The sequence below is a fragment of the Cebus imitator genome, unplaced genomic scaffold (genome assembly GCF_001604975.1).
Source record: "Cebus imitator isolate Cc_AM_T3 unplaced genomic scaffold, Cebus_imitator-1.0 Scaffold25, whole genome shotgun sequence".
NCBI lineage: Eukaryota > Metazoa > Chordata > Mammalia > Primates > Cebidae > Cebus > Cebus imitator.
This window is the reverse complement of record NW_016107340.1, coordinates 5,842,416-5,854,434: the sequence shown is the minus strand read 5'-3', so window position 1 is coordinate 5,854,434 and position 12,019 is coordinate 5,842,416. Positions and strand designations below refer to the sequence as shown.

Below are 12,019 nucleotides of genomic sequence, written 5' to 3'. Positions count from 1 at the left end.
CATCTAAAATAAATCATGTAGACATTTTTTAATACAACCCCCTGCATGGGTAACATTTTTCTAGGCTATTGATTTTTCAATCACTGCCCTGCTATTAATACTTTTCAAGCAGGTCTGAGTGTGTCAAGCATCTCATGAAAAGGGCAGGTCACAAGAACACATGATAAAAGGGTGTTTTGTTTTGTTTGTTTGTTTTTTTGAGACAGAGTTTCGCTCTTGTTGCCCAGGCTGGAGTGCAATGGCGCGATCTCGGCTCACTGCAACCTCCACATCCTGGGTTCAAGCAATTCTCCTGCCTCAACCTCCCGAGTAGCTGGGATTACAGACACGCACCACCATGCCCAGCTAATTTTTGTATTTTTAGTAGAGACGGGGTTTCACCATGTGGACCAGGATGGTCTCGATCTCTTGACCTCGTGCTCCACCTGCCTTGGCCTCCCAAAGGGCTGGGATTATAGGCGTGAGCCACTGCGAAAAGGTGTTTTGGGTGGGGCTTGGGGGGTGCTCATGGGAGGATGACAGTGAGTGCAATTTAGGAACAAATGTAATTTTCAATTTCCATGTATGTCAACACTGTAATATTATGAAAAGGAGAAAGGGCAAGAGGGATAATCTTTCCTGGGTGTCCACTATATACCTGTTTGAATGGATAACATTACCCCATGAAGTAGGGTTTTTCAGCTTCGTTTCGTAGATAAGGAAGCAGAGAGTAAGAGGAGGGAGGAAGGAAGCTTGTCTTCAAATCCTCCTGCTAGGACATCATGTTTGCACTGTGACAGAACCCACAGAGAGGAGTTCAGGTAAAAAATTGTTTCTACTTATCTTTGGAGTCTTCATGTAATGATCAATGAAAAGCCACAGTTATGCCTTCAAATTCTCTGCCCTGACATCTCTGAGAAAAGCCGGTAGCTGAGTGAGGTTTTCCTCTAGTTTTCCGTCCCCTTTTTTTCAATTCCATCCCTCCTGCTTCAGTGGATAGTTCATAGCAATGCACAATGCTCTGATACTTGAGGTTTTCTGTTGATCTAGCCTAGAAGCTTCCTTCCTACTTTCTCTTTTTTTCTCTTTTTAGATGGAGTATTGTTCTGTCACCCAGGCTGGAATGCAGTGGCGCAATCTCCACTCACTGCAACCTCTGCCTGCTGGGTTCAAGCAATTCTCCTGCCTCTGCCTCCCGAGTAGCTGGGACTGCAGGCACGTGCCAACACGGCTGGCTAATTTTTTGAATTTTTAGTAGAGACAGGTTTTCACCATGCTGGCCAGGCTGGTCTTGAACTCCTGACCTCATGATCTGTCCCCCTTGGCCTCCCAAAGTGCTGGGATTACAGGTGTGAGCCACTGCGTCTAGCCCCTTTCTCTTGTTTTAGGTCAGGCCTGGACTATGTTCTGTTTCCTTCTTAGTCTGCCATCTAGTAACTTAGATTAGTGTGATTATCTCTCAGCAAGCACACTTTCGTTTTACAGAAGTCTCTGAGAACTGATGTCTCCAGTCTAGGGAGATCTTTGGACACTGGGGCAAGCTGACAGGAGAGACACTGAAAGCTTCTGGAAGTTTCAGTCCTTTTAATTTCATTCTGGCTCAAATATTTTTGTTCTAGGCACAATGCTAGGCACTAGAAACACAGTGGTTGATAAAAGATACCTTCATATTATATCGTCTGAACAGTTATTTATCCCAACATTTCCTGAGGCTAATCTGATCAAATTTAATGCATGAGATAATGTGTGAGATAAAAAGAAGGAAAAACAAGCACTTTCTCAGTAGATCCTAATAGGAAAAGCAAAAAAAAAACCAAAAAAGTTGAAAAAGCAAATGAGGAAAGGACGGTGATATGTTCAGAATTATACAATAGTCAATTTCAGGTGTTTATTTTCTGTCCCTCTAACCTTTTTAGATAGACACACACTTCTTTTTGGAAATGCTAAAGATGACTAAGTGATAGATTCCTGGGATTGATTTAATAGGAAATTGGAAGGCCAGGTGTGGTAGTTCATGCCTATAATCCCAGCACTTAGGGAGGCCAATGTGGGTGGATCACGAGGTCAAGAGACGGATACCATCCTGACAAACATGGTGAAACCCTATCTCTACTAAAAATACAAAAAAATTAGCTGGGCGTGGTGGCACATGCCTGTAGTCCCAGCTACTCAGGAGGCTGAGGCAGGAGAATCTCTTGAACCAAGGAGGCAGAGGTTGCGGCGAGCTGAGATCATGCCACTGCACTCTTGTCTGGCGACAGAGCTAGACTCTGTCTCAAAAAAAAAAAAAAAAACAAAAAAAAACAAAGAGAGAGAGAGATGGGAGCAATGGAGCACTTAGGTTCCCACTCTAGCAGTCAATAAGCTAAGCACTTTCACATATGTGACTTTATGGATTTCTTACAATGCCATTGTGAAATAAGTTAAGTTAGGCCCATTTTATAGATAGGGAAGCTGAGGCTTAGCAAGATTAAGTAACATATTGTATCTAAGATACAGGAGAAAAGATGGGGCTACAGCACTATTAGTAAGGAAAAGGAAAGTTCCTACTTGCTCTGTTTTTTCTCCTTCCCAACTTCTGAATGAATGCACCTTAATTAAGCAACACGTAGGTATCCAGCACTTTCTAAGTGCAAAGGCATTGAAGGAGCATAAAACACTATAAGTTTTAGTCCTCATCCTCAAGGTCACGATGCACAATTCTGACAACAAGATATGCATACAGAGAAATAACTAACTCTCCTATATGGAGAAAAGACTGGTGATCTATGCTGTGGAGGCAAAATGAGAGCCTGTGGGTTGGAGTTACCTAGGATGTGCAATATTCTGGGTAAAGGAAGTAATGATGAGTAGAGATTCAGTGATTCTAGCAGAGGATGGAGGGGCAGCATGCAAAGAAGCAGGACTGAGCAGGTCACAGAGCACAGCAACAATAGGGGATCCTGGAAAAGTAGACAGAGCAGGATGGTGAACATGGCTGGATCTGCAGTATCTCCAGGATGCTGTGTGCGTGTGCGTGCGTGTGCGTGCGTGTGTGTGCGCGTGTGTCTGTGTGTCTTGGCACATGGTGGGTTGGAGGTTGGGGAGCTGGGAATAAATATGGAGAGCATGGAGAAAGCACTGGACTGGGACCCAAGGGAAAGAGGTTCAGTCCTAGCTTTGCTGCTAGCTAGATGTGCAACTTCGGGCTAGATACTCAACACCTCTGAACCTCAATCTTCTTCATCTGTAAGACCAGAAATTGGAGTAGATTATCCCTAAGGCCAATCCCGTGTTAAGAATTCTAAGACCTTCCCTACTTTTCCCTTTCTTCTTTAATTGCCTTCTCCCCACCATCAGCTCAAGGCTACAGAAAATTTCATCCTTGATTAGCAAATAACACTTATTTTTCCATAAACAATTGCTTCATTCCATAAACCTGGACAAGCCCTGTCATTCTTTAAAAAATGAAAAAAATGAAAAAGAAATCTGTGTTATCATTATTGGAAAATTCTTAAAGCATGGCCCAAAGTGGCCAACGTGGTTTCTATTTAACCAATGTCACTTTTTCCCATTATGCACCTACTTGTCTCTACTGAGTTATTATTTGATGTCATAGTAATATTAGGGGCTCCATAGGAAAGATCCTCTAGGAACCTTACTGGTGTGTTTTCTATAAGGATATTGCAAGGATATTATTCATTACACAAAGAAGAACCTCTGAAGGAACTACTCTCTGATCTCCATATCAGGAAGAGGTGTGCCATTATGAAGCAACTGGCTTGTCTCTAATTCAAGGACCCTGTAACATTGTAAAAGGCTCCACTTCCCTCTTCACAATTTAATGCTGCTGGAAAGCACAGAGCCAAACCTAGGTTTACTTCTTGCAACCCACTGGCTTATACACAGTGTGCTCCCTCACCCCGAGAGCTCTGTTCCCTTACTGCCCTTTTGGTCCTTCTGAGCTCCACTTTTTCCATCTTCATTATAATTTGTTTTTATCTTTCTGAATTATATGCATTTGAGTTCCTTAAATACCTTTGGAATCAAAAAGGTTTAAAAATGAATAAATAACAAACAAGTAAATAATTAACCTGTGCAACTGAAGGCCTTGTTTTCTAAACCAGGGGTTAGCTAGCTGAACCAACCCAGCCTGCCACCTGTTTTCATATGGCCCACAAGCTGAGAATGATTTTTACATTTTTAACGCTTTGGAGGAAAAAGTAAGATTTGTGATATGCAAAAATTGAATAAAATTCAAATTTCCGTGTCCATAAATAAAGTTTCATTGGAACACGGCTATGCTCACTCATTTGCATGTCATCGATAGCTACATTCACCCGACATAGCAGAGGTCAGTAGATGTAACAGAGGTGGATACGACCCTGGAGCCCAAAATATTTGCTGTCTAGCCTTTTACAGGAAAAGTGTTGTCCCTGGATTAGAACTTTGTTTTACATCTGTTTAACTTTCTCCTGCCAATGTTAGTATTATAAAATTGCTTCGAAGCTAGGTATTTGCTACATCCTAACTCAGTCTAGATATTTTTGGTGTTTTTCTCATAAAACTACCCCTCAGTGTACTTTAACCTTGACTCAGGCTCATTTTTACTGTCTGGCTTAGAGTTCAATGCTATATAATAAAGACAATTAATTTTCAGTCTCTTAGAAGTAACTTGAAGACCCTCTTGGGTCATCATTTTATAGTCACTGATAAAATGAATTTTAAAACTTCTATTTTTGCCGAGATTTCTAAGCCAACAGAAGGATCTACACAGCAACTTGGCACTTTTTACACCACACTCAATGTCCTCCAGCTTCTTTTCAATTGATACATGTGTTTGCATATTTACTTATTTTTTTCCTCCTCCTGGTCAACCTTAGTTAGAAATAAAATGAAGTGTCCATGGAAACACAACATAATGCGTTCTCACAGATGATCGAGGGACCCAAGCAGCTGGTATTGGGCTAAAGTCTGCAATGGCATCTGACCAAATTAGGAAGAGAAAACAGCTTACCCGGCTCTTCCAGACCTCTGAGAATTCTAAAGCTCAGCATGGAAACTTACACAGATTGTGAACTACTGTGGATTGTTTTATTCTTTTTATTTTTCCTTTTGAGAATACTCTCTTACCAATTTATATGTTTCACCTAAAGGGTTTCAATCCCTCCCCAACTTAGACTGATGGACAGACAGTACAGAATAAGTGGGAAAGAAATCTACATTCCCAGGGAACACCTACTGTATTAGGCATTTCTATGTCATGACTGGTCCAATGTCACACAGTTCAAACAGGCAGAGCTTGAATTTGAACTCTGGTCTCTTTAACTTCAAAGCTCATTTTCTTTCAACTTCACAAGAAAAAGGAAAACAGAAAAGACGAGGCTTAGTGAAGGTTGCTTTTTAACATAGCCATGGTGCCTTGCCCACCCTCTTTTTCCTGAGGGGAAAAAAATCATAATACAGAAATAAGAATATGAAAGTCAGCTTCTGCCTTAACCCCAACTATGATTATAAGAAATGAAGGTCTAAAGCTAATATGGGAAGGAACCAAGAGAACCCTGGTTCTCTTTCCTAAAATTCCTTTCCAAATGCTTGAAGGAGAATGTCTTAAATAAGGGTAATAAGTGAATGTCTTAAAGGGAGAATATACAGAGTACTAAGGACATTTGGGGAGTGGGTAACAGAGAAATGCATCAGGAAGATGTGTCAGAGCACAAGCTCATCACAATTTAGAGCCTTGGCTATTTCTTAGGGCTAATGATCAACTAAACTGTGCTTTTTCCCTTCAAACTCTGATTTAGGAGCAACATTCTCCTAAGTCCCGTTTCCTACAGGGTGTGATCTGGTAGCATACACCCTTGTCCAAGGCAGTATCTGGCATCTCCAAGGTAACAGAGCCTTGCTCACCAAAGCGTTATGAAGAGTCTCCCAAACCCTATAGTCTCACGGAGAGTATGGGATCCACATCAGTGTCTCAGAAGAGGCTGAGGGAGGAATGCTTCCCTCAAGCAGGTGGGCTCCAGGCTCCCACCTTTAGCTGAGGCAGCTTTGCTTTCACCTGAAGGAAGTGTTCCTCTACTTCATAATCCTTTGAAAAACACTTTCCTAGAACATACCTCCACCTGAACAGTGGCATACAGCACAAATCTTTAACTAATACTCAAACTAGACTTTTAAGAGAGAAAGGCATGCCCTCTGAAGGTTTATGTAACAATTTGTGGTAATACCACTCATCCTATGACAAAGACACGGAGACAGATTTTTTTTTTTAAGTGAAACAGTCTATCTTCCCCTTCACCTGATATGTGTTCACAACACCATCACTATCAACACTGAGGGTCAAGGAAACATGGAGATTGGAGAACGTGGGGGACAGAGAAGCAGGCTCCTTCCTGTGACAGACAGATTCATAAAGGAAAAAGCAGCATCTCTTCCTTCTCCATCCCTCCTCATTCCATGAGCCACCATGAAAGGTGAGCTCCCCTTCTAATGCAGGGTATGGTAGGCTGTCCTGTCCTCTTATAAATTGAGAAGAGTTCGTTTCTTTTCTGCACAAGCTTTTTGTTACATAAAGAGTCTGTGTAAAATACTTTGCTCTCCAGAGAGAAGCCATATCATTGCAAATTGCTTTATTAATATAATTAGCTGATAAATTAGAGCTGCAGTTCTACACTGAAATAGACCTTCCAATTATGGAAAAATGAAATCACTGGGGACATCTTGTACATGAAAAACAATCTTATGCTGTGCAGAAGTTTTGATTTGAGCTAGGATAACTGTTCTTACAATTGCTAAATTGATTTTTCAGTTTTCAGTAACCTTGTCTTCCTAAATGGCTTTTACTCAGCTTCTGGGCTGCTTAAAACTCCAGGTGTAAGTAAAGGAAGCACTTATGCAGGTGCAGTAATTGCTCTGCAAAAGCAAGATTCTTCCCATTGCAGAACAACTTATAAAGATTACACATCCAACACTATACCAGGAAAAAATTTCCCTTTTTGTTAATCTTTCATGAAATAAATAATGGTATTGGAAGTTTAGTGTACAACCAGTAATTTATCGTGGGCTACATTTATTAAAAAGTGCTGTCATTTCAAGGAGAACTTAAACTATTTTATTAGTCATTAGTAAAGACCACATGATTCAAGTTTAGAAGAAAATAACAGTCTTGAATCTTAGGCAGCACTAAAAAAAAAAAAAAAAAATCTACTCTTAACTTATAAATTCCCTTTCTCTTAAGAAGAATGGAGTCCCTGCTTTTCATTTTGACCTGCTACATCACCTCCCTACTTAGAGCCAAAGATACTTCTGGCAGCACATGGTTAGGAGCTTCCACAGGTGAACTTGACTATAATTTGTGTAACCCTCTGGGGAAAAGAGAAAGCCTAAAGCTCAAAAGAAGAAAGAACAAGAAGAAGAGGTGGAGGAGGAGGAGGAGGAGGAGGAGGAGGAGGAGGAAGAAGAGGAGGAAAAAAAGGAAGAGGAAGAGAAAGGAGAAGAAGGAGGAGGAGGAGGAAGAGGAAGGAGGAAGGGGGTGGGGGAATAAGTCAAAGGGGAGGAGGAGGAAGAAGAAGAGGAAGAGAAAGAGGAGGAGAAGGAGGAGGAGGAGGAGGAAGAAATAATAATAAGGCAACCCAAGAAGAGGGCACACTGCGTTTTTCTTTTTCTTACAGGGTTTTGTCTTGCTATTTCAGTCCTTATTTCTTTAATAACAATCTTTGACATCAATGCAGTGCCCTGGTTGGATGACTTTGCAATCAGCAGTACCTGTATGCCATGCCCGTCTCTGCTCTGGTGGTTTCCTGCAATGAAATTCCATGAACACGTAAAAACTTTTCCAGATATTTCTGTTCAGCTGCTCCACTGGGCCTAACAGGTTCACAGGCTGCCCGAGGTTGAGTCTTGGTCACTGCTAGGTGCCTTCTACATTTTAAAGCCAATTCACTGGATTTTGGCAGACCCAGTTTGGGGCTAGGGATGTCTGCACAGGCAGGTTTATACAGATGCATGTTTCAAATACCCAAGGAAGCAAGGCTAATTGCACGGTGCTTAGCTTTAAGACTCACCGTATCCTGCTGTGTATACCTTGGGTTATCTGGCTTCAGTATGTCCCAAAAAAGCGTTAGCTTGTTTTCTTTAGATCTCTCTTATTTTTGTCGGCGTGCAGGCTCGTAAGTTCCTGACAGAGCTGTTGGTTATGTGTCCTGCCCAGGCCTGTGCACAAAGGAGCCTGTCAGTGGCCAATCACTTTTCCCATCCCTTAAAAGTACTCAGAGTCAAATGTAAGCAACTATGTATTAGCCCTGGGGAAAAAAATATGGAGACTTTTTCCCATGTCTTTCTATTTAGGTAAAAGAAAATATTTTGGTGGGACCTGGGCCAAATGTGTTTTTATAAGGACCATAAGGCCTTAGGGATGATTCACAAGTATGTAACGAGACTTTTCTAAATTACTAAATATTTTGTAATCAAATAATTTTTTATATTAGTGGCATGATTGATTTGGGTGAAAGGTCCATTACCCTTTTTCAGATGTTGCTCTCAAATGATAGAAAAATATCAGTAAGGGGTTTGTAAAAGGCAAAAAGTTCACACAAATATGGCCACACAAATATGGCTGTTTTTGACAAACGTGAAAAGCAGTTTTGTGTAACAAGAATAGCCTTTCCACCAAATGGTGCTGGAGCAACTGGATGTCCATAAGCAAAGCAGAGCAAAACAACAACAAACAAAAATAAATGAGCCATTGACCTAAACCTCATCTTTATACAAAAACCAACTCAAAATTGATCATGGAATTTAAATGTAAAATGTAAAACTATAAACTTCTAGGTAAAAGAAGGAGAAAATCCTCAGAACCTAGAGCTAAGTGAAGAATTATTAGACTCAACACCAAAAGCACAATCCATAAAAGGAAAAACGTATAAATTAGATTTTATTAACATTAACAACTTTTGCTCTACGAAATACAACATGAAGGGGATTTAAAAAAACAAATTACAGACGGGGAGAAAATATTTGCAAACCACATATCTGACAAAAGACATATTTGGAACATCTAAAGAACTCTTCAAACTGAACCATAAAAGCATAGACAATCTAAGTAGCAAATGGGCAAAAGATATGAACAAACATTTCACTGAAGATGATATACAGATGGCACATAAGTGCATCAAAAGATCATTAGGCATTAGAGAAATACAAATGAAATCTATAAGGAGAGATCACTGCACACCTATCACAATAGCTAAAATACAAATGATAACACTAAATGCTACCAAAGATTCAGAGAGACTGGATCCCTCATAAATTGCTGGTGGGAATGTTAAATGGTTCAGCCACTCCAGAAAAGTGTCTTATAAGACTAAACATACCAAACTTACTATATGACACGCCAATCACACTGTTGGGTATTTATCCCAGAGAAATAAAAACTTATGTTCACATGAAACATGCATACCAAATGTTTATAGCATCTTTATTTGTAGCAGCCAAAATCTAGAAGCAACCCAAATATTCCACAATGGGTGAATGATTCAACTGTGGCATATTCATACTATGAAATACCACTCAGCAAGTAAAAGGAAGGAACTATTGATCAAAACAATGAGTTGAATAAATCTCAAGAGACTTATGCTGACTGCAAAAGGTTGCATTTTGGAATCGGTATTATTCCGTTTATATAGCATTCTTGAAATGGCAAAATTGTAGCTAGAGATGAATAACAAATTAATAATTGCCGTTAAGTTAGAAAAGACGAAAAGAAAGAAGATAGCTATGGTATCAAAGGGTAGAGGGGGGATTTTTGTAATGGAACGGTTGTGTCTTGATTATGGTATTGGTCACATCCATCAATACATGTAACAAAACTGCATGGAACTAAATATAAATACACAAAAATTAGTGCCTATGATACTGGTGAAATCTGAATAAGGGCAGGGGTTTGTATCATCATCAGTTTCCTGATTGTGCTATTAAACTATGGCTAGGCAAGATACCATCATTTGGGGAACTAGGCAAAGGATATATGGCATCTCTCTATTGTTTCTTATACCTGCATGTGAATCAACAGTTCTCTCAAAATAAAAAGTTAAAAAAAAAAAAAAAAAAGCAAAGAAACTGTTCATATATGGGTCTCTCCAACACAATTCCAGCTGTGACTCTCCTCCAACCATGACTCCTGGACATAAACTGTTCATTCAGTCTAACGGTCTTCACACTCCCACCTCCCATCACACCTTACATCTTTGCTGACATGAATCTCCACACATACGCACATGCTCCCTTAAAGCTCACCTCCTCTAGGAATTCTTCCCAGCCCCTGTCACACAATTATTCATTGAAATTCCACTTGCAATTCAAATCTAAAGCACTCACTTGACACTTCTAAACTGTTTCACAAACATTTGCAAACCCCTTATGATTTCTGCCATATTTTTGTATGTCCTATTTATTTACTATTTGGAATTAAATTCCTTTCCCTACCTAAAACAATTTTTTTTAGAGTTATGGGCTGAATATTTGCATTCCTCCCAAAATTCATATGTGGAAATCCTAACCCCCAGTGTGATAATATTAGGATATAGGGCCTCTGGAAGGTGAGTGAGTTGTGATCTTGGAGCCCTCAGAATGGGATGAGTGCCCCTTATAAGAAGAGGCCAAAGGTAGCTCACTCTCTTTGCACCACGTAAGGACACTGGAAGGAGCAGTGGGCTTTCAACAGGGAAGGGGGCCCTCACAAAGAACCTGACCCTGCTGGCACCCTGATCTCAGATTTCAGCCTCTAGAACTGTGAGAAATAAATGTGTCTTGTTGAAGCCACTAAGTCTATGGTAACAGCCTGAACTAAGACATTTAGTAAGGAAACATTATATTACTACCATCATAAACAGAAAAACCTTATAATTTGTAATAAAATAGAATGTAGTCTGTAAAAACTACAATAAAAATGAAGAATGTTATTATATTGCAGCTGGATACATAATGTCCAAAGGCTTGAGATCAGAGTCTTAACTCCTTTTATCTTTCATTGACAAAGATTCAAAAGTATTACAGAGGTTTTTAAGATATTTTAGCACAAATCTGAGACTTTCTCTTCCCTTCCTTTTAGATAATGAGAAAAAAAAATGAAAGGAAATTGAAACAGGAATACACTATATTTACAAAGTGAATCAGTTATTTAATGCCACAGGTATTTAATGTACCTGTGAGTGGTACTTGTACCTTCTTAGGGAAACAAAGACAAAATATGCTGTCCCCGAGTATGAGATCCTTCTCTTGCGAATGTACCTCTTAACTCCCCATCCAGTTTATGAGGTCTTTTAGGGAAGGGACCGTATCTGATACAAGCTTGTAAACTCCAATTACAATGATCAGCATGATGCTTTGTGCACAGTCAACATTGCATACAGATTAACAGTTTCCTTGCTTTAATTTTAAACTCCCAATAGCTAACTTTCCTCTCATAAATCTATTTCCATTTTCACCCCAGCAGTCAAAGCCCTGAGCATGAAAAAAGAAATAAGAGTTTATAAAGAAAAGGCCAGAAAAGCTAGGGGGGAAAAAAGTCATGCAGTACAAAGGAGTTAAGGAGAAATTAGCATTCCCAAGTAAAGGTGCACCAGTGGCCTCACTTACCATAGCCACCAGCTAAATCTGACTGTGAGAGCCATGAAAGTGGTTCCTCCAGGGCTGAGAACACCTGGAGGTTGAGGCAGTGGTAGCAGTGGAGTACCAGGGAAGAAACAGAGGTGAACCAGGAAAGCAGTTTCTAAAACATGGGCATGAGCCCTCTCCTGTGTGTCCCTCTCTTTTTGTCCTCCAAATTTGGAACTGGGCCCAGGAAAGGAGAGAGAAATGAGAAAGCCAATATTTATCTGGAACCAAAGTTTCTTTTCATAAAGTTCTAAAAACTGGTCAATGTCATAAAAGGTCCCAGTTTAAAAGTGGAGGATAGAAACTATATTTAATAAGGGAACTATTTATCCCTCTGGTTGTCAATACAAATTAAGATCAGATTTAAGCCCAGAGTGGTAAGGCACTAAGAAATGCCTCTGAGCAA

General features: G+C 40.0%; 1 protein-coding gene across 2 annotated transcripts in view; it reads right to left on the bottom strand.

The window, feature by feature from the left end:
* Positions 1-12,019, bottom strand: part of KCNAB1 (potassium voltage-gated channel subfamily A member regulatory beta subunit 1) — a 394,665-nt gene that overhangs the window by 363,690 nt on the left and 18,956 nt on the right. The window contains exon 1 of one of the 2 annotated variants that reach the window (XM_017522928.2): positions 7,726-8,179. The exons of the other annotated variant lie outside the window; for it this stretch is intronic. Coding sequence (XP_017378417.1) covers positions 7,726-7,967 — 242 coding nt within the window. The 5' untranslated portion in view covers positions 7,968-8,179. Of the gene's footprint in view, positions 1-7,725; positions 8,180-12,019 lie in introns of those variants that run through there. 2 annotated transcript variants of the gene reach the window in all.